Source organism: Mastigoproctus giganteus, chromosome 5, assembly GCF_048544385.1.
Source record: "Mastigoproctus giganteus isolate SK-2022 chromosome 5, ASM4854438v1, whole genome shotgun sequence".
Classification (NCBI taxonomy): Eukaryota; Metazoa; Arthropoda; class Arachnida; order Uropygi; family Thelyphonidae; genus Mastigoproctus; species Mastigoproctus giganteus.
Genome location: NC_143579.1, coordinates 149,209,798 through 149,235,639, shown reverse-complemented (window position 1 = coordinate 149,235,639; position 25,842 = coordinate 149,209,798). Strand labels below are relative to the sequence as shown.

Sequence of the window (25,842 nt, the reverse complement as noted above, 5' to 3'; positions counted from 1 at the left end):
TCAGAGAAAGAACGTCCCACCCAGGACTGGGTTTGCAAATTCCCACCCCTCAAGGGGACAGAAATCTGATCAGTCAGAAGAAGAACATCTTTCTGCAGATGGGATTAGCAAAAATCTCACTCCAGCAATGGAGCCAGCATGATTCTTCACTAGGCAAACCATCATAAGACTGTTCACCCATTCCTCCAGGAGAGATGGGGAGTCAACAGACCAGAAAAGATCCCACTCCATCAGGAGCCAGTAAAATTTTAACTCAACAATGGCAAGTTACAAGAGTCCCACCATGTACTGCAGTCAGCATCGGTCCAGATTTTGTCAATCTAGTTCCTGAGTCATAAGTAGGTTGGTTGTTACAAGCTTTGAAAAAGAATCTTCAGGAGACTATTTTCTGTAGTTTGATGTGATACTGGACCAAGCATTAGAAGAGAGGCATATGTTGCAAGAAAGCAAGTAATATCAGCCAAAAAAAAAAAAAAAAAACAACTTCCCATTTCACTCATTATTCACTTCAGATGTTTGTACAGTTCTTCCTTGAATTTATTTAAGCTATCAACTTCCCAAAAAAATGACAGATGGAAGTTTATTCCACAAATAAAATATCCGCTGGCTAAAGACAAATTTCCGCACATTTATTCTCCAACTGGCTCTCCTTAATTTGAATTTATGCCCCCTCAGGTTCGTAATTTGAGCAAGAGGAAGAATCCCATCACCATTGAGCGTGCTCAAATCGTTCAATGCCTTATACACCTCAATCAGATCACCTTGCAGGTGCCAACTCTCTAGACACTGCATTTTGCAGAACTTAAGCCTTTCTTGGTAAGAGCAACCCTTTGTTGCTTTCACTAATCTTCCTGCCCTTCTCTGTACTCATTCTAGCAACTCTACATCCTACTTTAGGATGTAGAGTGCGTATTGGCCATTGCACATTTGAGTACTGCATACCTCCAGACCTGTATGTCTGGAGGTATGCAGTACTTTGCCTACAGTCCTTATCACTGTAGGAAAAGTTCCTTATATCATTGACAACACCCCGTGACCCCCTCCTCTGGCAGCCTGTTGTATTGCTCAGAAAATTTCATATTAGACTGCAGTTACTTCCAGGTCTTTTTAATTCTCCACTACTCTGCCAAGACATTAAAGGCAGATATTGTTGGGATATCAGAGACGTGGTGTCACACAGATATAAGAAATGCAGAATTGGAATTTTAAGTGTACAATGTGTACAGAAAGGATAGGAAGGGAGGAGGGGTTATGCTGTTAGTTAAGAAAGACATAAAATCTAAAGAAGTGCATCCAGTTTACATAGCTGGACTGTGCAATGTTGAGTCAGTTTGGTGTGACATAAGCACTGGGAAAGCAAAAATGAGGGTAAGAGTTTGTTATAGGTCAAATGACTCTGATGAGTACAAGGAACAATTATACAGAGAAATAGAGTGGGCCAGTAAATCGGAGTGTCTTATAATGGGGATTTTAACATCTCAGGATATTGACTGGAAATTGCGGGTTGGTCACTCATACACTAGCAAGGCTTTTGTGGATTTATTGGATGATTGATTGTTTTCTACAGCAGCATGTTAGAGAGGCAACCAGAGGGAGTAACACTCTTGATCTGATTATCAGCAGTGATTATTCATGCATTAAGAATCTACAGATAAAGGAACTAGTAGGTGGCAGTCATCGCAGTGTACTGATGTAGGATTTACTTGAAGATGTAACTACCATCAGGAGTAAAGGGAAGGGTTTTTGCTTTCGTAAAGATGACTACAGTGGTCTCAGAGATTTTTTAAAGTTCTGTACAGTGGACCAACTGATGATGTTACCAACAACAAATTCTAAATGGGAAGCATTCAAGGAAGTAATATTGGAAGCTACTAGGTTTTTGTTCCAGCTAAGAAATACTGTTTCAAGTTTAGACCCAAATGGATGTCAGATGACCTAAAGAGACTCAGACTGAGAAGAAAAATGCATGGGATGCATATAAATTATCAGGCGACAGAAGCCTATGCTATATATAAGCTACTCTACAAAGGCAGATTACGAGAAACCTTTGGCAAAGGATGCAAAGAAAAACAGCAAAGACTTCTTTACTTATATAAACTCTAAAAGGAAGGGGATGAATCAGATTGGTCCACTTGATATCAAGGGTTTGACTGCAGATAATCATTCTCAGATAGCTGCCAAACTAAATAAGTATTTTGCATCTACATTCATACATGAGGAGTTATTAACTATCAATGATTATCTGCATTGATAGTAGATACATCCTAGTGGCTTGCCTGCTTAATAGCAGGCAAGTCATAAAGAAGTTTAAGCAAACCAATGAGATTAAGAGACATCTCTCTGGCAAAGAATGACATGAAAAACAGCAAACTTTACTTATATTAACAGTAGAAGGAAGGGGCAGAATCACATTAATCCACTCGATGTGAATGGTTTAACTTTTGATGATCATGCTGAGTAAAGTAGGATCATTGATAGTTAAAATTAGGTTCTTACAGGCTGAATGGGTATTTTGCATCTACATTCGTGTATGAGGAATTCTTTAGGGTGTGGGATCCCAGAAGTTTATAAAACTCTAACTGGGACCTAAACAGTTTTGTGAAAACTGAGATGAAACTGGAAGCAAAATTGTTGATGTTAAACATTAAAAAGTCACTTCAGGTAGTAGTACTAGTAGCATGTAATGCAAGAAAGCAAGTATATGCAGCATCAGTCAAAAAAAAAAAAAAAAAATTTTACAAAATAATCCCCTCTAAATATTTGTCCAGTTCCTCCTTAAATTTATTTAACTTATCAACTTCCACAACGACAGATGGAAGTTTGTTCCAGTAATTAACCACCCACTGGCTAAAGGCAAATTTCCGCACATCTATTCTACAACTGTCTTTCCTCAATTTGAATTTATGCCCCCACAGGTTCGTAATCTGAGCAAGCAGAAGAATCCCATCAGAATTCATTGTGCTCAACCCATTCAAGGCCTTATACATCTCAATCAGATCACCTCGCAGGTGCCTAGTCTCCAGCTGCTGAAATTTGCAGAACTTAAGCCTCTCCTGGTAAGAGGATCCCTTCATTCCCCTCACCAATCTTGTTGCCCTTCTCTGTACACACTCAAGCAAATCTACATCCTTTCTAAAATGATGCCTCCCGACCTGCACACAGTACTCAAGGCGTGTCCTGACCATTGCCTTATACAGAGGGACAGTCACCTCCTTTTCCCTGCTAGCAAAATTCCTGTAAATCATTGACAACACCCCATGACCTGCCCTGGCAGCCTGTCTGCATTGCTCAGAAAACCTCACATCTGACTGCTCAATTATTCCCAGGTCTTTTTCATTTTCTACCACCTTAAGTGTAGTACCACACAGTTGGTACATTTCTCTGGGGTTACTTCAATCCATATGCAGTACTTTGCATTTTTCAAAGTTAAACTATAGTTGTCACTTCTCAGCCCATCTGAACAAATTTTCTAGATCCTGTTGCAGTAACACACTGTCATTACTGTCATTAACAACCCTGCCAACCTTTGTATCATCTGCAAGCTTCGATACTAAGCCTGATATGCCTTCATCAATATCATTGATAAATATACAAAACAACAGTGGACCCAACACCGAACCCTGTAGGACTCCACTAATAACATTAGGGCAGGCGCCTCCGTAGCCAGGTGGGAAGGAGCAGCAGTGCATAGCACACGCTTCTTGATTAGACCGGGGTTCGAGCCCGTCACCACCAAATACGGAGGATGCGGAAAGGTCAAGAAATGACCACCGCATATCCCCAGAGCAATATGGCCTTAGCTGCTAATGCTCCTAAAAACCAAATAACAACAATAACAAATAACATTAGTCCACGAAGAGCAGCACCCAATGATTACCACCCTCTGTCTTCTCCCACTCAACCATCCTTTTATCCATTGTAGCAACTTACCCTTAATACCATTCTGCTCCAATTTGTACATTAGTCTTCCATGCGCAACAGTGTCAAAAACTTTCCCGAAATCCAAGTATATGACATCAAAATTATTTTTTGCATCCAGTTCCTTTGTAACCACATCATAATAACCAATCAAATTTTTCAGACAAGACTTTCCCTTAACAAACCCATGCAGTGTCTGAATTATTGCAGCAGTCTTGTCTAGATGATCCTGCAATGCATCTTTAACCAGTGACTCTATTATTTTACCCGGAACAGAAGTTAAACTAACTGGTCTGTAATTACTGGTGTCACCCTTTGATCCCCCACCCCTTTGTGAATTGGGGACACATTTGCACATCTCCAGTCCGTGGGGACCTCCTCTGAGTCCAAGGATGCTCTCATAATTATGGCTAAGGGTTTTCTTACTTCCTTTGCCGCCCCATCCACCCCAGGTGCCTTTCTTATGTTTAACTTGAACAATTTCTCCTGCACTTTGTTCTCAGGCATTACAAAATCATTAAGCACCCTGTTGCAATTTGATAACCTTGTGGCATTTTCAAACCTTAATAGGTAGGTGAGATCAAATCAATTATATTAAGGGAGACAGCAAAGAAGGTAAGCAAACCCTTAATCCTAATTACGAGAGCATCTTTGGATTCAAAGGCTGTTCTCGTGGAGATGTCCAAATGTAATCCCAATTCGTGAAGGGGATCAAAGGGCGACATGAATAATTACATGCTTTTTGCTTACCTTCTGTTCCAGGGAAATAATCAAGTCACTGGTTAAAAAGTAATGCAGGACCATATCAGCTGTCATATGATGCAAGAAAGGAAGCTTATATAGCATCAGACAAAAAAAGAAAAACATTCCCATTTCACCCATCCATTAACTCCAAATGTTTATATAGTTCTGACTTGAATTTATTTAAGCTGTCCACTTCTACAACAACAGATGGAAGTTTGTTCCAGCAATCAACCATCCCCCCCCCCCCCCGACTAAAGCAAATTTCAGCACATCTATTCTACAACTGTCTTTCTTGAATTTGAATTTATGTCCCCTTGGGTGACTAATCTGGGCAAGAGGAAGAATCCTATCAGCATTGAGTATGCTGAAACCATTCAAGGCATTATACACCTCAAAAAGACCCCCTCGCAGGTGCGTAGTCTCCAGACACTGCAATTTCATAACTTCAGTCTTCCTTTGTAAGATCAACCCTTTGTTCCCTTCAGCAATCTCGTTGCCCTTCTCTATACTAGTTCAAGAAGCACTACATCCTTCCTAAAATGAGGCCTCCAGACCTGTTTACAGTACTCAAGGTGTGGACTGACCATTGATTTATACAATGGGATCATCACCTCCTTGTCCCTGCTAGAAAATTTCCTGTGTATCATTGTCAAGAAACTGTGAGCTACTCTTGCAAACTGTCTGCACTGCTCATAAAACTTCATATCTGACTGCACAATTACCTCCAGGTCTTTTTCATTCTCTACCACTCTGTGGTACAACACAGTTGATACATTACTCTGGGGTTGCTGCTACCTATATGCAGTACTTTACCTTTTTAAATGTTAACCTTCAGTTGCCACCTCTCATTCCCATCTGCTCAACTTTTCTAGATCCTCTTGCAGGAGCATACTGTCATTAGTGTTATTAACAACCCTGCCAACGTTTGTATCATCTGCAAACTTAGACATTAAACTTGATATATCTTCATCAATATCATTTATATATGCAGAAAACAACAATGAACCAAACACGGATCCCTGTGGCAACACCTCTAATAACATTAGTCCATGAAGAGCAGTGTCCATTCATTACTACTCTCTGTTTTCTCCTACTCACCTATCCTTTTATCCATATCAGCAACTTTCCCTTAATGCTGTACTGCTCCAGCTTGTGCAGTAGTTTTCCATGTGCAACAGTATCAAAAGCTTTCCTGAAATCCAAGAATAGTGTGCTGTCCATATCCAAGTATATGGGGAGGAATGCAGTTATACATCAGTCACAGCATGTATTTGTTAATGGGCAGTTTTGTCTGAACAATTTGATTGGATACCATGATGCACTGACAAAGGGACTGGATGCAAAAAATAAATTTAGCATTAGCATTAGAAGAGGAATACAATACAGGTAAGCAAGCTTATATAGCATCAGCAAAAGAAAAAACTTTCCATTTCACCCATCCATTTGCTCAAAATGTTTGTCCAATTCTTCCTTCAATTTATATGATCTATCAACTTCCACAATGACAGATGGAAGTTTGTTCCAGTAATCAACCACCTGCTGGCTAAAGGCAAATTTCCTCACATCCTGCAGCATTGTCTTTCCTCATTTTGAATTTATGCCTTCGCAGGTTCATAATCTGAGCAAGAGGAAGAATCCCATCAGCACTGAGCTTGCACAACCATTCAGCGCCTTATACATCTCAAACAGATCACATCGCAGGTACCTAGTACCTGCGAGGTGATCTGTTCCTTCACCAATCTCTGCTGCAGCTTGTTTCAGCAGCTCTACATAATTCCTAAAATGAGGCCTCCAGACCTATATGCAAGGTGTGGACTTACCATTGCCTTATACAAAGGGATAATCACCTCCTTATTCCTGCTAGCAAAATTCCTGTATACCATTGACAAGACCCCATGAACTGCTCTAGTGTCTGACTTCACAGTTATCCCTCCCCCCAGGTCTTTATCATTGTGCACTAACCTGAGTGTAGTACCAAACAGGTGGGACATTACTCTGAGGTTACTGGTACCCATATGCAGTACTTTGCATTTGTCAATATTAACCTACAATTGCCATCTCTGAGCCCATCTGCCAATTGCCATCTCTGAGCCCATCTGCCCATATTTCTAGATCCTATTGCAGTAGCTTAATGTCATTGCTATCATTGACAACCGTGCCAACCTTTGTATCATCTGCAAACTTTGGACATTAAGCCTGTTACACTACACCTTCATCAATATCATTGATAAGTATAGAAAACAATAATGGGCCCAACACTAAACCCTGGTCGGACTCCACTAATAACGTTAGTCCGCAAAGAGGAATGTTTATTGATTACCACTCTGTCTTCTCTCCCTCAACCATCACCTTATACATAGCAACTGCCCCTTAATGCTATACTACTCCACTGTACAGTGGTCTTCCATGGGCAACAGTATCAAAAGCTTTCCCGTAATTCAAGTATATGATATCAAAATTATTTTTTGCATCCACTTCCTTTGTAACCACATTGTCGTATCCAATCAAATTGGTCAGATGAGATTTCCACTTAACACACACACATGCTGTTTCTAATCTATAATTGCAGCCTTGACTAGATGGTCCTGCAATTCTTCTTTAACCAGTGACTCCATTATTTTTCACCTAACAGAAGATAAACTAACAGTTCTGTAATTACTCGTGTCACCCTTTAGTTCCCCTTTGTGAGTTGGTGATACATTTGCTCTCATAATTATGGATAAGGGTTTTCTTATTTCGATTCACCCCAGGTATCTTTCTTATCTTTAACTTCAATAATTTGTCCTCCACTTCAGTCTCAGTTATTAAAAAATCATTTAGTTCACTGTTAGATTTTAATAAGCATGTGGCTTCCACTTCCCTACTGAATTCCTCATATGTGAATGTAGATGCAAAATACTCATTCATTTAGCATTAGTTGAGGCATATGATGCAAGAAAACAAGCTTCTAGAGCAGGAGTGGTCAACTTAATTTGTGATGCGATCTACTTTTTTCCTTCAAAATGTTCCACGATCTACCATCTGAAAAATTTCATTGCACAAGGTGCACAAATCGAGGGATGACTGTATATTTAAAATTCGTGGTGATCGACCGAAATTAAATCTGCGATCGACTTGTAGGCCACCCCTGTTCTAGAGCATCAGCAAAAAAAATAAACAAACAAATAACCTTCATATTTCACCCATCCGGTCACTCCAAATGTTTGTCTAGTTCGGCCTTAAATTTATTTAAGGTATCAACTTCCACTACACAGATGGAAGTCTGTTCCAGCAATCATCAACAATGTCTCCACATTTATTCTACAACTGTCTTTCCTCAGTTTGAATCTGTGCCCCCCTCAGTTTCGTGATCTGAGCAAGCAGAAGTATCCCATCAACATTGAACCTGCTCAAACCATTCAATGCCTTGTATACCTCAATCAGATCACCTCGTGGGATTTTTTTGTTTCCAGATGCTAAAACTTGCAGAATTTAAGCCTCTCGTGGTAAGAGAAACACTTTGTTCGTCTCACCAATCATGTTGCTCTTCTATGTACTCATTCTAACAACTCTGCATCCTTTCTAAAATGACCTGTACACAAGGTGTGGCCTGACCATTGCTTATACAAAGGTATAATCACCTCCTTGTCTCTGCTAGCAAAATTCCTAGATATCATTGACAAAACTCCATTACCTACTCTGGCAGCCTGTCTGCACTGTTCGGCGAACTTCATATCCGACTGTACAATTATCCCCAGGTCTACTTCATTCTCCACCTCCCTGAATGTAGTATCACACAGTTGTACATTTCTCTTGGGTTACTGCTACCGATATGCGGTACTTTGCATTTGGCAAGCAACCTAACTTTTCTAGATCCTGTTGCAAAATATACTGTCTTTACTAACATTAACAACTCTGTCAACCTTTGTATCATCTGCAGACTTGGGCATTATGTCTGATGTGCCTTCATCAATATCATTATTAAATACACAAAACAGCCATGGACCCTGCACCGAACCCTGGGGGACTCCACTAATAACATTAGTCCACATAGAGCAGTGTCTATTTATTTCCACTCTGCCATCTCCCACCATCCCTTTATGCTTTGCAGCAACTTGCCCTTAATGCCATACCACTCCAATTTTTACAGCAGTCTTCCATGTGCAACATTACCAAAAGCCTTCCTGAAATCCAAGTATATGATATCAAAATTATTTTTTGCATCCAGTTCCTTTGTGACCACATTGTAATATCCAATCAAATTGGTCAGACAAGACTTCCCCATAACAAACCCATGCTGGGTGTGAACTATTACTGCAGTCCTGTCAAGGTGATCCTGCATCACTTCTTTAACCAGTGACTCCATTATTTTCCCTGGAACAGAAGTTAAACTAACAAGTCTATTTGTGTCACCCTTTAATCCCCCTTTGTGAATTGGAGATACATTTGCACATCTCCAATCCATTGGGACCACCCCTCAATCTAAGGATGCTGTTATAATAATGGCTAACAGTTTGCTTACTTCCCTCACTGCCGCCTTCAATATAACTGAATAGATTCAATCTGCCCCAGGTACCTTTTTTATGTTTAACTTCAACAATTTCTCCGTTATTATTACAAAATCATTTAGCTCTCTGTTAGAGTTTAGTAAACTTCTGTCCTCCCCATCCCTACAGAATTCCTCATGTATGAATGTATATGCAAAATACTGATTCAGTTTGTCAGCTATCTGAGCAGGATCATCAATAGTCGAACCACCAACATCAAGTAGACCAATCTCATTCATCCCCTTCCTTCTAGAGTTTACATAAGTAAAGAAGTCTTTGTTGTTTTTCTCTGCATCCTTTGCCAAGGATTTCTCGAAATCAGCCTTCACTTGCCTAACCTCCTTTGTGATTTGATTACAGACTAGCTTATATCTGCCATAAGCTTCTGTGTCCCCTGATAATTTAAATGCATCCAACATGTTTTTCTTCTGTGCCACAAGCCTCATTAGTTCATCTGACATCCATTTACATCTAAATCTTGAACAGTATTTCTTAGTTGGTATGAAAAGCCTAGTAGCTTCCGTGTTTAATTCCTTGGATGTTTCCCATTTAGAATTCATTTAGAAAACAAAAACCCTTCCCTTTACCCTTGATGGTAGTTACATCTTTCAGTAAATCCCACATCAGTAGACTGATCACTGTCACCTAGTGGTTCCTTTATCTGCAAATTGCACGAGTCAACACTGCTGATAATCAGATCAAGAGTATTACCCCCTCTGGTTGCCCCTTGAACATGTTGCTGTAGAAAACAATCCTCCAATAAATCCATAAAAATCTTGCTAGCGTGCGAGTGACCAATCTACAAGTTCCAGTTAATATCTGGAAAGTTAAAATCTCCCATTACATGACATTCTGATTTACCTGCCCACTATTTCTCTGCACAATTATTCGTTGGACTCACAAGAATCATTAGGGCTATAACACTCTCCTACTCTCATTTTCTTTTTCCCAGTGTTTATGTCACACGAAACTGACTCAACATTGTGCTGTCCACCCATGTCAACTAGATGCACTTCCTTAGATTTTGTGTTTCTTATCTAACAACATCACCCCCTCCTCCCTTCCTACCTTGTCTATCCTTTCTGTACATGTTGTACTTCCCAAATTCCAATTCTGCACTGCTTATATCTATGTGACATCATGTCTCTGATATCCCAACAATATCTGCCTTTGATGCCTTGATCAGCACTTCAAATTTATCAAATTGATTTACTATGCTTCTAGCATTGGTATACATGCAAGTATACATGCACCTGTTCTTACTGTTCGTTACCCTAACACAGCCCATATATTTAATTGTTTCATGACTCCCAGCAGTTCCTGAAATCCACAGCAATTTGCTTTCCGAGCTGCTGCTCATTCCAGTAGAAGCAGTGAAAGAATCATTTCCAACTCTGCCTGTGGCTACTGTTAATCTATTAGTCTGTGAATCCCACCAAGCTAGCAGCTTTCCAACCCACCTAACATAGCCTCGATATCATCAGCAAATATTCTTGCACCCTTTCTATTTAAGTGTATCCCATCCCTGTAGAAATAGTCTCTCCTGTTAAAAAGCACAGACCAGGCTGAGAAAAGTTCTACCCCTTGAGCCTTAGGATACACTTTTTTTCAACATTAACCTCTACTTGCTAAGTAAATCTGCAAATCTCCTACACTTAATGTCATTAGTGCCAACATGTACAATGGTATCACCTTTTGTGCCCTTAAAAGATGATATTAGTATTAGTAACGGCCGCATGGTGCAAGAAAGCCTATGGCTTATGCTGCACCAGCCAAAAAAAGAAATCCGAACAAAACAATGATAAAAACAAAAAAAAAATAAAATAAATAACTAAATAATAATAATTAATAAAGAAAAAAAATAAAATAAAAAATAAATAAAAAGGAAATTAAACCTATCATCCTATGCGCTTCCCTTACCCGAAAGTACTATCCAGATGACCTTTGAATTTCCCCAAACTGTCGGCCTCTACCACCCATGAAGGCAACTTATTCCAGTAATTTATAACTCGCTGGCTAAAATAAAACTTCCTGCAGTCCAATCTAAACATTTCCCCCCGTAACTTGAATTTATGTCCCCTAGTTCTAGCATAATTTATAATCTTGAAAATTTTGTCCTCATTCATTTTACTGATGCCTCTCAGAACCTTAAACACCTCAATCAAATCTCCTCTAAGGTGTCTAGTTTCCAAACTCTGCAACCCACATATTCGAAGTCTTTCTTCATAAGGACGCCCTTTTGCCGATCTCACCAGGCGAGTTACCCTTCTTTGCACCCTTTCAAGAAGCTCGATGTCTTTCTTTAGGTGCGGTCTCCATACTTGAACACAGTATTCCAAGTGTGGTCTAACATAAGCCTTATATAATGGGATTATCACGTCCCTATCTCTACTTGCAAAAGTTCGATAGATCATCGATAGGACACCATGGGCCTTCCTTGCAACCTGTTTACAATGCTCAGAGAATTTCATGTCTGACCGTATCGTAACACCCAAGTCCCTTTCCTCCAGTACTGGGTTTAGTTGAACTCCACCAAGTGAATAAGTTATTTTGGGATTACTGTTTCCCAGGTGTAATACCTTACACTTTGTTGGATTAAAGCACAGCTGCCATTTTTCTGACCATTCCTGAAGTCTATCTAGGTTTCTCTGAAGAAGCTCAGCTTGACAGTGATCATTAACTACTCTACCAATTTTAACATCATCTGCAAATTTAGACATCACGCCCTCTATCCCTTCATCAATGTCGTTTATGAAAATTAAAAACAACAGTGGTCCTAATACTGATCCTTGGGGAACCCCACTTCTTACATCAACCCAAGCTGAGGAATAGCCATTTATCACAAACCTCTGCCTCCTGCCCTGAAGCCATCCTTCTAACCATCTAAGGATTTTCCCAGTGATTCCAACCTGTTCCAGCTTATAAAGCAACCGCTCATGTGGGACTAAGTCAAAAGCTTTGCTGAAATCTAAATAAACAATGTCGAAATTATTCCCTAAATCCAGCTCGTGAGTGACCCTTTCGAAATAGCGAACCAGATTTGTTAAACATGATTTTCCCTTTACAAAACCATGCTGAGTATCCTTGAGAATTTCAATTCGATCCAAATGATCCTGAATTCCACCCTTGATTATTGCCTCCATGATTTTCCCTACTACTGAAGTCAGACTGATAGGTCGATAATTTCCAACTTCACTTTTAGAGCCACCCTTATGTATGGGAGATACATTTGCACTTTTCCAATCCAAGGGAATCTCCCCAGAGTCTAGTGATGCTCGCATAATTAGCCTCAATGGTTCAATGCACTCGCTTGCCGCCTCTCTTAAGATTATAGGGTATATTCCATCAACTCCAGGAGCCTTACTGGTCTGTAGGCTCGAAAGTTTTTTCATTAAATAATCTTGCGAAATTTCAATATCATTAATTACATATTTTTTAACTTCGCTCCCACAATTTCCCATTGCCACAAAAAGCTTTTCATTTGTAAATATCGATGCAAAATAACTGTTGAGTTCATCTGCAACAGCAGCTGGTGTATTTAATACTATCCCCTTTCCCTTACGTAAAGGTCCGATCTCGTTTGTCCTGCTCTTCTTGGAATTTATATATGTGAAGAATTCTTTATCCCCCCCTCTTTGCTCTGTTTGCTAGTGATTTCTCATAAACTGCCTTTGCCTGTCGAACCTTTTCTGTGGCTCTATTACACATCACCTTGTAGCTGTTATAGGCTTCGGTACTTTTTATTGCTCTGTAACCTTTCCATGCCACCTTTTTCTGCTCAAGTAATGTGGCAACTTCACTATTCATCCAACTTAGAACACTCCTCGTGGAGTATTTTTTAATGGTATATTATGTAATGGTAGACCATTATATTAGGCAATGGTTAGGCCACCACTTAAGTACTGCATGCAGGTCTGGAAGCCTCATTTTAGGAAAGATGCTAGTCTGCTGGAATGGGTGCAAAGAAGGGCGACAAGATTGATGATAGGGAATAAAACAGTGTTCTTCAAGAAAAGCTTCAGTGCTGCAAATTGCCTCATCTGGAGACTATGCACCTGTTTGGTGATCTTATTGAATTGTTTACGACTCTGAATGGGTTTAGGAAGCATAATTCTGTTGACATTCTTCCTTCTGCTCAGACTACACACATGAGGTAGCATAAATTCAAATTGAGGAAAGATGGTTGCAGGACAAATGATTGTTGAAACAGACTTCCATCTGTTCTTTTTTTTTTTTTTTTTAATGTGAGTAGTTTAAATAAATTCAAAGTAAAGCTACACAGACTATTGGTCAGACTACTGGACAGGTGGGTGCCCAGACTATTCGCTGTGATTCCTTTTGCCTCAAAGGTGGTACTTGTGCTTATGTCCATTTCGATATTCCCTGTCAGAGACTTGTTTTCGATCTTCTCTGGCTTAAAATTTCTCTACCTCATTGTGTCAAATTCATCTGTTGTTTCTACCATTCTCCCAACTCCACTAATCACTTGGAGCTCTTTGAATTCCTCTCTTTGCAACTTGACTTTCTCCAGTCCAACTTTCCTAACAGTGAGATAATTTTCCTTGGTGATTTTAATGTTCACAACTCCAGCTGGCTTCCGTTTTCTAGTCACACTGATCCAGCTGGTCAAGGTGCTGAGGCTTTTTCAGTTACTAATGACCTTGCACAGATTGTTCATTTACCTACAACAATACCGGACAATCCTAACCATACAGCCAACACGCTTCATATTTTTCTCACAAACAACCCTTTTAAGTACACGGTCGAAGCGAGTGGTCCTTTAGGCACCTCAGATCACAACTTGGTGATTGTCTCTTCTCCAGTGGAGCCTTTATCTCATATTCCCAACTTTGTATTGTTTGGCATTACAAGAATGCAAAATGGGATGACCTGTGAGATTTCTTTTCCTTGGTCGTATTACTGTTTCAAAACTTCTGATGTCAACGTTTGCTTAGATTGTGTCAGTCAAATTATTCTTGTAAGATTGGAGTTCTTTATTCCACACACCACTTTAAAATCTTGTCCTTTATCTAAACCTTGGTTTTCCAATAAATGTGCTACGGCTGTTCAAGAAAAGAACTTTGCATATCGTAATTGGCTTGTTTCTAATCATTCAGTTTCATTTTCTGCCTACACTTTGCTCGCAACAATTGTAAAGCAGTTATTAATCAGTCCAAACTAGATTTTGAACAGGCTAACAGTAGAAAACCTTTTTCTTCCCCTAATGGTAGCCGAGCATTCTGATCTCTTGCCAAAGCTATTGGCCGCAACATTTGCCATCTCTGCTTCCACCTCTGTCAAAACCAGATAGTTCTGTTGTCACTTCAGCCAAGGATAAAGCTGACCTGCTAGCATCCCATATTTCTTCCAACTCATGTATTAATGATTTTGGTAAAATACCTCCCACCATTCCCAGCATGCTCCATTCAATCCCTCCTGTGGTCTTCCGTCAAAAGGATGTCTGAAGGATTTTGACGAATCTTGATGCTAAGAAAGCTCCAGGTCCTGATGGTATTTCTCCACTTGTTCTCAAAACCTGTGCTCCTGTTCATTGCTTCCTTTTTTCACTTTCTTAATCCAAAGGTGTTTTTCCTTCTGCTCGGAAATTTGCTCATATCCAGCCAGTTCCTAAAAATGGTGACAGATCCCTCTCATCCAATTATCGTCCCATTGCAATTACTTCTACTCTTTCTAAAGTAATGCAGAAATCAATTAACCGCCAACTCTTAAACTACCTAGAAACTTTCCGTCTGATCAACGATTGCCGGTATGGATTCCGTCAGTGTCGATTCACTGGTGATATTCTGGCTGATGTTACCTATTTATGGACAAATTCAATGGAAAAGTTTGGTGAAACATAAGCAGTTGCTCTTGACATCTGAAAGGCTTTCAATCGTGTTTTGCATAAAAGTCTTCTAAACAAGCTTCCATCTTATGGTTTGCCAACTTTTTTGTAATTGGTTATCCAGTTTTATCTCTGATCGCTCACTGAGGGTGATGTTAGATGGCTCTCTGTCGTCTAACTTTTCCACTAATGCTGGGGTCCCCAAGGTTCAGTTGTTTCCCCCATTCTTTTCCTCTTGTATATTAATGACCTTCTTCCATCGACTGGAAATCCTATCCATAGTTTTTCCGATGATAGCACATTGCATTCCACTTTCCATTTTGAGAAACCCTGCCCTGCTCAGTCAGCTTCAACGTCTCGAAAATCTGCTACCAATTCCTTAAATTCCAATCTCCAGGTAATTCTCCTGTGGGGCAAAGACAACTTAGTTGATTTCAATCCTTCTAAAACTCAGTCTTGTCTTATATCTTGCAAAAAAAGATTCTTCTGCTCCTATGGTTATCTTTGGTGATACTCTGATTTCTAGGAAAAATAATATATTTCTTTTGGGGATTACCCTGACTTCTAATCTTTCTTGGCAGAAGCACGTTACAAATATTGCTTCCTCTGCATCTAAAAAACTTGGTTTTCTCTTTCGCTCTCGGTGTTACTTTTCTTCCAAACAGCTGTTCACTGTTTACAAATCGCAAATCCGCCCTACCATGGAATATTGTTTTCCCATATCTGAGGTGGTGCCCCCCAAAACCTCTCTCAGGATTCTAGATTCCATTCAGAAGAGGGCAGTTAGGTTAATTAATGACTCCTCTCTAATAGAGTCTCTCCTCTTCACTCGCTGTCTCTTAGACATACTGTTTCTGCTGCATGCCTTTTCTACAGATACTTGCATGGGCACTGTTCTTCTGAATTGGCTTCTATAATTCCCACTCTCTCTTTCAAAACTGTCCAAACACTTGCTGCCACCAGCCAACATCCATTTACTGTCCAACTTCAAACTCACAGAACCAACTTTTCACCTTCCTTGTTTATTCGTTCAACTGCCGTTTTCTGGAACAACCTTCCTTCATAGGCATTTCCTGAAAATTACAGTCTACAGAAGTTCCAGTCTAATGTCAACAAATATCTTCTTTTGTCTTCTCAGTCTCCTACCCAAGCATGGTACTAAGAACTATAGGTTCTAATACCTCTCATTTGAGGTTTTCATAAAAAAAAGGTTGGGTGGGTGAATTTTTTTTTTTTTTTCTTTTTTGCTGATGCTGTATAAGCTTGTTTTCTTGCATCTTGGACGCCCCTGTAGCCAGTTGGGCAGGAGCAGCAGTGCGTAGCACACGCTTCTTGATTAGACCGGGATTCGAACCCGTGACCACCAAATACGGAGGATGCGGAAATGTCAGGGAATGACCACCGCATATCCTCGGAGCAGTATGGCCTTAGTTGCCAATGCTCCTAAAAACCAAATAACAACAACAGCATCTTGCATCTTTTGCCCAATACTAATACCTTATTCATCTGTTCTTGCTAACAAGAATTGAGCTATTATATTCACAGGAAAACATTCATTATTAGTAGTGGTGGCATGTAATGCAAGAAAGCAAGCTTATAAAGAAAAAAAAAAAATCCTTTCAAATCACCCTGTCCATTCCCTCCAATAGATTACCCTTATTATCAACAGGTGTGGCAATTTGCTTTACTCCCTGTCGTAACTGCAAAACCTCTAACTTTAAAGCATATCTCTGGAGATGAAGCTAGCAGTATATCTGGGATGTTGCTTATATCTAATTTGCTCATAATTAACTGTTGCTATTATAATTAATTCCTACACTACGCCACTGTACCATTGGTGAATCCTATACATAGGTTACACTAATAGGTACAATATGGTCAAAGCTGCCCTCATGCCATTAAACTTTCCGTTCAACAACAACAGTAATAACTGTTACTTATTATACTTTTTTGTAACATCGTTGAACTTTACCTGATTTAATTAGATTTATTGAACTAACTGGAATGTTACTAGACATATTGACTTATTAGACTTTTATTGGAATGGTTTTATTGACATCAATTCAAGAACAATTTTGTAGTTTAATATTTATGTATTAGATATGATACATATGCATATTTACATTTATTGCTTGCTGCTATTCCTCTTCCTCCCTTTCCCTGTGGTTTTTTTTTTTTTTTTTTTTTCTAGCCTCTCTCTCAGGATAGGATTTGCTTGTACCACTGGTTTTGGGCCCCTTGTGATATGAAATTTGCTGGCATCCATTGGTATTGCACTACTACTTGTGGATGCAGGATATTTTTATATTATTCTTATCTTATTTATCTTTTTGTTTTATTTATTTATTATTTTTTGCTCTTGTACCAAGGTTACATGATTGCTGGCATCTATGGGTGACACACTGCCTCCTGTAGCATTAGCATTAGTAGAGGCAAGAAAGCAAGCTTATGCAGCATCAACCAAAAAAAACCTCCCAATTCTCCCCTCCATTCATTCCAAATGCCTGTCCAGCTCAGCCTTAAATTTATTTAGGCTATCAACTTCTACAACAAAAGATAAAAGTCTGTTTCACCAATCAACTACCCGCTGGCTAAAGCCAAATTTCCACACATCTGTCTTTCCAGCACCTCCGTAGCCAGGTGGGAAGGAGCAGCAGTGCGTAGCACACACTTCTTGATTAGACCAGGGTTCGAGCCCGTCACCACCAAATACGGAGGATGCGGAAAGGTCAGGGAATGACCACCGTATATCCCGGAGCAATATGGCCTTAGTTGCTAATGCTCCTAAAAACCAAATAACAAACAAACTGCCTTTCCTCAATTTAAATATATGCCCCCTCAGGTTCTTAATCTGAACAAGAAGAAGAATCCCATCAGCATTCAGCTGTGCTATGCAGTCCTATGCGATATAGCACAGCTGTATTGCATAAGACTGCCAGGAAGTAGCTTTCCTGGTGATATCCTGGTAGCAGTGTCCTAGAAGTATAAAGTACATCATAGAGAACATAGTGTAATTGAACTAATGTTCAGGAGGTGCCCCTCCCATATGGGATATATACCCACATATGCCAAGAACCAAATAATGTACAGAATGCCACTGCAACTAAAACTGAGGTTCAGAAGAACTGAATTATTAAATATTTTTTTGAAGAACGATGTAGAAAGATTCATGCTATTTATGTTCTTACCACTTTTAGTTGAACAAAATGCCAATTGCAAATTTATGTACAGAAATTCATGATACAATAATTCTCTTATGATACATAGGTCCAGATCCAGGTCTTACTCGTCACGCTCCCGCTCTCGTTCTCGCTCTCACGTCAGAAGCCCTTCTATCCCTAGGCGCAGAGGCTCACCAAGTTTTTTAGACAAACGTCGTATCACTAGGTAACAAATAATTAAAAAATAAAATAAAATATGGCACATGTGATGGCTCTTCTTTCCTTTTTTTTTCTTTTGTTTTGGACCATTATTTTCATTTTATTTTAAACAATTTTTGTTCTGTTATATTTCATCTTTTTTATTTAATATAATATCTACACAACTTCTGTAGGTTTCGAAGAGGCAAGAGTAGTAGCAGTGACTCTAAGAAAAGACATCATTTCCAATCAAATTGTAGGTCTCCTAACAGAAGCCAACGTCCCATCTGTAGTCTTGGCAGTGATAGGACTTGTTTTCAATCCCAGCATCACTAAGTAAACAAAAAAGTCCATAAAATTTTGACTAATCAGTATGGAAGCTTTAGTAAAATGCACTGAAATAATATATAATAATGACTATATAAGTAATGTCCATTTTCTTAAACTTAAACAATTAATTTCTTTGATGCACTAATGATATTTTAAAATTATTTTAAAAATATCTTATATATATATGCGTATTTAATATAAAACTCTTGAATAAGTTATTACTTTCATGTTATGAATGCCAATACCTTCTATCCAAATGTACATTGGAAATATTTTAAACTAAATTCCACCAAATCCATCTTTTTAGTTTTCTAATTGTACTGACTAATGTATTCATAGATAATAACAAAAGAACAAGTAATATGTTTTGTTTACATTGGTGTATGTGGGTGGATGTAGGTCTGAAAACACTGTACCATATAATATATTTTCACAGTACAAACATGATAGCTAGTAATCCATGCATGACTTAACAGACCTTTCACCAAGATGTTCCCAGTTATGTTGGACAATCTATACCCTCATGCATTCAGCGGTTGATTTAGCATCTTTTTTTAATGTGGTAGGATAATTTCTGAAGAATATATCATTAACATCTGGGCCTAGCTAAAAAAATGCAAAAAATAAAAAAAATTGTAGAATACATTAAAAATTTATCCATATTTCACTTCTCTTTTGTATTTCAATATGAAATATGAGTAGTTATGTGCACATTTTTGATATATGGGCTCTGGGGCATAAAGTATGTGTTTCAATGTCATTTCGTATAATATGCCCATTGATGTTTGAATTTTCTAGAAATCCTCAGATGTTGCCCTATCTTATCTCTGTTTCCTAGTAGTTGAGCAGTTTATAATAGATGACAGTAATGAAAGAGCTTTAAAAATCAGAAGTAGAATTCATACCTGTTGATGGCAGTTGTGTGATTTGGGCATAGAAAAGCCAAATTTAATAAATTCTCTGGAATTCCAGTATATAAGGTGATGAAACTGAATTACATGGATTTCATGGATGTGAATAGAAACTGAATATGTGATATATGAGTAATGTAGAGATGTTACCATATCAAAAAACATAAAGTAATAACAAGCTGACTTATTTTTTCACATTTTTTTTCACACCTTGCCAAAAAAATTTCATTTTTTATTTATTTATTTATTTTTTAAATTCTCTCATTCAATTTTTGACAGTGATTTTATTCTAATGTTGGATCAAAATAAGAACATAAGAATGAGCCCATCTGCATTCTAGTAACTCAGTCATAAAAGAGTTAATGACAGAACTAAAAACACCATCGAATTTGATTTCACTTTATAATTCACCAAGGGTGAATAATTTTACAAAATAAATTTTTGAATTTCTTCTTAAAGATAAATGTTTGAACTTTAACTGCTTTTAGATATTTTGGTAGAGAGAGAAATCCCCCTCCCCTACCACCAATCCAGAGTTCTGCTCCAATAAACAAAAATGGTTAGGCAACATTTTACAAGTTCCCAATTTTCATTTTTATTTCTGGAAAAAAAAAAAAATAAAAAAAATATTTTTATTTTTTTTTATTATTATTATTATTAGTGCTGATAGTCTACCAATGCTTGATGTTTTTCAGTGCTTATGAAATCTCATAAATGAATTTCAGTGCTTATGAAATCTCATATTTTAATGAAAGTTTTCAAAAATTAAAAACTGATTTTTATACCTGTTATTTTCAATGAAACAAAGCCTTTTTGAAAAAATTTGTGTTGTAAATAAAAATAGTTATTAACATAAAATATAAATATGAAACTGTTAGGCATTCATTTTTCAGTTTATAAAACTTACATGCAAAATTTCAGAAAATATGCATGCACCATTATTTCCATTTAGAATTTTGCTTTGTCTATTCCTATCAAAACTCTAAGGATTCCAATGTACTCAATTATTTAATAATTTTATTTGTTTAATAATATTTTAAAAAATATATATATACTATATAAACATGAAAGTACAATCGAAGATCTTTATATTGGTCCTCTTTTTAATATATCCCAACTCGTTATAACGTCCTATGTGGTTGGTCCCAGCCAATTTCTCATTAACCTAATACTATTTTACATTCAGTAAGGCGCCTCCATAGCCAGGTGTGAAGGAGCAGCAGTGTGTAGCACACGCTTCTTGATTAGACCGGGGTTCGAGCCAGTCACCACCAAATACGGAGGATGCAGAAAGGTCAGAATGACCACCACATATTCTGGAACAATATGGCCTTAGTTGCTAATGCTCCTAAAAACCAAAAAACTAACTAACTAACTACATTCAGTATAACGACATTGAAAATAAAAAGATTTCTCTATAACGACCATAAATTTCTACCTCTTAATCCGAATTTTTACTTTTTTTTATTACAATATTCATGCTAAATATGACAGAATGCCTCAAATATATTGAAGTAATTGATGAGCATGCAGCCTGACCTTGAGAAATCATTTGTTAAGATTTCCCACACAGTGCAGTAATGAAATGAACATTGCAGCGACAGAAGCCTCGATGCTTTAAAGGTTTGAAGACATTACTGACTACGTATCGAGCAATCCAGAAGCCATGGGTGATATCACAAATCTATGAAGAATGGATCAGAGACTTAGATCACAGAATGAGTAAGTGAGAAGAATAGAAAAATTTTACTGTTTGTGGATAACTGCACCCCTTATTGTCAAATAAATGACCTAAGTGCAGTCACTGCTGAGTACCTACCACCAAATATGATGTCCGTTCTTCAGCCACTTGATCAAGGTGTAATCCAGTGTTTTAAGAAAAACTACCAAAGAATGCTATTAAACAAAATTGTCTTATGTCTTCAAAGCAAAAATCAATGTGAAATAGACATCCTGCAGTCAATGTATTTATGTGTTTCAGCATGGGATGAAGTTGATGAAAAAGTGATCGCCAGCTGCTTCAAACAAGCCAGATTTACCGCCTTGAATGATGCAACATGTGAAGATTTGCATGCTTCTTCCTCTATTAATTGTGAAGAATAGCTGAAATATTTCTTCCCTGATAATAGGGAAGAAATATTTCAGCGTATGCATCATCACCTAAACTTGTAGGAAAACTTCAGCTTCAAAGATTACACAGAAGTGGATGCAGACATTCAGTGTTTCAGGACATGCATGAATGAAAATGAAGAGCCTAGTGTAGTTGAACAAGAAGTTTCAGTGAAAGGTGCCCATCAGGGATTAATTAGAACTTGTATTCCAGTTTTTTTCAAGTGCTGTCTAACTGAAAGTGAAATAGCTGCTATCATGCACCTTCATAATTCTCTTTTAAAACATACTCTACCATTGAAACAGATTATTTGACTGATATTTGACAGATTGTTTTAAAGTACGAAACAATTTTCTTGTTAGGTCTTGATAGGTATGTAGCCTGTATAGTGAAATTTGCAGTTTAATACCTTACTGCACTCTACAATCAATGCAGAATTTACAATCATAATTTTCTTGTTTAATACTTTAGTATATATTATAAATAAGATTATACTATATTGTATTAGTAGAATTACATTAAATGTTAAAGCTTTTACTTATTTTGTTTCTGATTTTATGAATGATCGATATAACGTCCTTACGGTGAAGTGACCATTTTTCTCATTCCCCTGGGGAGTCATTATATAGAGCTTCGACTGTATTATTATTAATGCATTATTTATTATTATTTTATTTTTTATTTTTTCCTTTTTTAAGTTTCTGGACACATTCAGCACAAACTTTACATGACTGAAGCATAAAAGTTTATAACAATATTCAAAATAAAGCTGTCTGTTTATTTTTACGCAAAAAAACAAACAAAATAAACAGCTTCTAACCTAACAATAGATTCAACTGTCCAATGAATAAAAACAACTGCACTTCTGAGGTGGAGCTTTCGCACACAAAATTCTAAAAATAATCACAAAAAAAAGCAGGTTGCAAATCTTTCTGGAATTTTGACATAATTATTCTGCAAAAACCATAAAATGTAACTTTCAAAACTACTCGGAAGTAAGGGTCTGTCTGTATTTGGAAAGACAGAGAGAGAATAAAAGCCATCAACCTTGAACGAATAATTAATGCATAGTCAATATTTTAGAGTGACACCTATTACGTTTTGTCAGTATTGAGGAACAGTAGTGTTACAGTGCAATTTACTAGCAATTAATATGCATTTGATATTGTGACACTGTATCCAGGAGGCATAGTTGAGTATTCACACAGTTAAAATGAACCTTGAAAGAGAAAGATATGATTTACAAGTAACAAATCAGTATTTGTTGTGTTAAATTGTTTAACAAAACATATTTCTTTCCTTCTCTATGATGGTATTATTATGGCACTGTACCCGGTTGGTATAGAACACTCCTACCAGATTGAAACAAATATTTATATTTATCTGTTCCAAAATATTTATTTCCTGCTCCGAATTTCATATCTAGGTGTGATTGTTTTGTATAGAAGTGGAATAGTATTTCAATGCAGTTTTTATTATTATTATTATTATTATCTATATGGTGCAAGGAAACCTGAGGCTTATGCTACACCAGCCAAAAAAAAAAAAAAAAAAATTCCTGAGTTACCCTGAGAGAGAGAGAGAGAGAGAGAGAGAGAGAGAGAGAGAGAGAGAGAGAGAGAGAGAGAGTCAAAAGTAGAAAGAAATCACCAAGAAAGAGAAGAATGATGATATCCAGCTCAGGCCCTGGGTGTGCCAAGCCCATCCTCACCAGATGTGAGCCCCTGGGGTTATTTGAAATACTTCTATAAAATAATGCAACACTGCCTTATGCTTTTCATGACTTTGTGGACACCTTTATCCCTCCAGTTAGGGCTTGGACTTAGAAACAACTATCAAAAGAAATGCCAATATAAAATAACTAATTATGAGAACATCCCTGGATTCAGGAGAAGTTATTGTGGCCTGAAGGTGTCCAAATGTCTTCCAATTCACAAAGGGGAAGACATGAGTAATTACAGACCTATTAGCCTGCTCCAGGGAAAATAATGTGGAGTCACTGTTAAAGAAGTAATGCATGATCATTTAGACAAAAATGCAGTTACTGCACCAGAACTTAACAAAGTGCTTGAAAACATTAATGGGGTGTTGGCATGGTTAGAAATCAGAGCGATAGTGAACATCTTCATTTATTTCATCTGACTACTATTAAGAATTATGTACTGAAAAAATGCAGTCATCAGTTATGCCAAACTAAATTACACGACTATTTCAAACAGATGCATAAAATATAAGGGGAATAATATAATCTTTAATACTTTGTTCTTTAGTCTGTATGCTCATAAAACATTAGTAAATAAAGTATTTATTGACTAAGTAAATTGTATTTATGTTAAAAAAATGGGGGAATGGTAAACTTTTTTTGGCTATAATGTGCTTCACTTATAACATGGGTATTAAATTTGTCGCCTGATATCCACATTAGATCAACGTTGCACTGTATTATTCTCTAACATGCTGTTTGTTGTTTGTTATTTGGTTTTTAGGAGCATTAGCAACTAAGGCCATATTGCTCCGGGATATGCGGTGGTCATTCCTTGACCTTTCCGCATCCTCCGTATTTGGTGGTGACGGGCTCAAACCCCAGTCTAATCAAGAAGCATGTGCTACGCACTGCTGCTCCTTCCCACCTGGCTATGGAGGCGCCTCTCTAACATGCATTGGACACCTTACCTCTGTAGGTAATGGTTAATTTCAGATGTTGCACAACAGGTAGATGAAACAGGATGAGATGGGGAACCAGATCTAGAGAGCCTGCTATCACAAGATGTGTGACAGTAGATTTTCACATAGTCCGTATACCCACTTGCCAGAAAGCAGAAAAAGAGAAACACCTAAAATAAATGGCTGGAAACAATATATGGGAATTAAGACAGGAGATAAAAATACTATTAATGACTCCCTACACCCAAAACCAAAAGGCTTGGGGGTGTTAGGAGTCATTAATAAACAAGTAGTGAGACGAAATCCTAGAAAAACGTTTAATGTGGCCCAACAACTGTCAGCAAAACACTTTGTACAATAATTTACAGTGGTCATGTCCCTGCTCATAAGCCAATGTTCCTCCAGCAGTGCACATCACAGCCTATTCTGGTGCAGAGAATAAAAGCATCAAATATTACAGAAGGGCAGATCAGTGATGCAGTATGATGAAGTAAGCTACATACTTTGGTGTGGCTTGTGCCTGCTGAACCATTACACCCAGAGTATATTGCATCAACAGCATTCATTGGTACTTAGATAACTTATAGAATGTCTTAATGTACCGTTTGAAATTGACTCGAAGTTTGAATAGCATAAAGCTTAATGAGCGGTACTCACCTTAGATAAATCTGCTATATTACATGGAGTTAGGATGAAAGAATAATTTAAGGCTTAAGGTAGTTTAAAATAATTTAAAATGATTTAAAATAAGTTAAGATTGTGAACACGGAATTAAAATATGCTCAAGGAAGTAGAAGTGTACAACTTCGTCCCTGGTTGTCATTGAAGAATCAATTTAAACTTTAAAAAACAGATTTGGTCACTGGTCTCATATTTTAAAGTTTAAATTAATTCTTCAATGATAACCAGGGACGAAGTTGCACACTTCTACTTCCTTGAGCATATTTTAATTCCGTGTTCACAATCTTACTTATTTTAAATCATTTTAAATTATTTTAAACTAACTTAAGCCTCAAATTATTCTTCCATCCTAACTCCATGTAACATAGCAGATTTATCTAAGGTGAGTACCGCTCTTTATGCTTTTTATGAGCGGTACTCAATTCATTCATTACTACCAATTCATTCATTGATAGTAATGTTGAACAAGAATATATGGGCCATGGAGCAAAAAAAGGTCCATATGTGAAGATACAAAACTCTAATTTATGGGCTTGCCTCCTTATTTCTGAATTGCCCCACTTGATCTTTAGCAACCACACCAAACTAGTTCTCAGATCCCCTGACACTTTGGGTTGTGGTATAAGCAGTGAATCATGCTGTCTCTGTCTATTGAGATATTTTGATATCATGACACTGCTCCATGTCACAAAGCATAGTCAATACAAAAGTGACTTAATAGTCATTACTGTGATGAATCTGCCATTTACAGCTT

The 25,842-nt window shown here is 37.6% G+C and overlaps 1 protein-coding gene across 7 annotated transcripts in view; it reads left to right on the top strand.

The window, feature by feature from the left end:
* The window catches only part of Srrm234 (Serine-arginine repetitive matrix 2/3/4), a 661,659-nt gene that overhangs the window by 568,550 nt on the left and 67,267 nt on the right, over window positions 1–25,842 (top strand). For 5 of the 7 annotated variants that reach the window (XM_090374230.1, XM_090374228.1, XM_090374229.1 and 2 more), the window contains one exon: window positions 18,301–18,420. In XM_090374230.1, coding sequence (XP_090230356.1) covers window positions 18,301–18,420 — 120 coding nt within the window. Of the gene's footprint in view, window positions 1–18,300; window positions 18,421–18,586; window positions 18,729–25,842 lie in introns of all 7 variants that reach the window. The other 2 variants (XM_090374231.1, XM_090374232.1) reach the window with 1 other exon arrangement.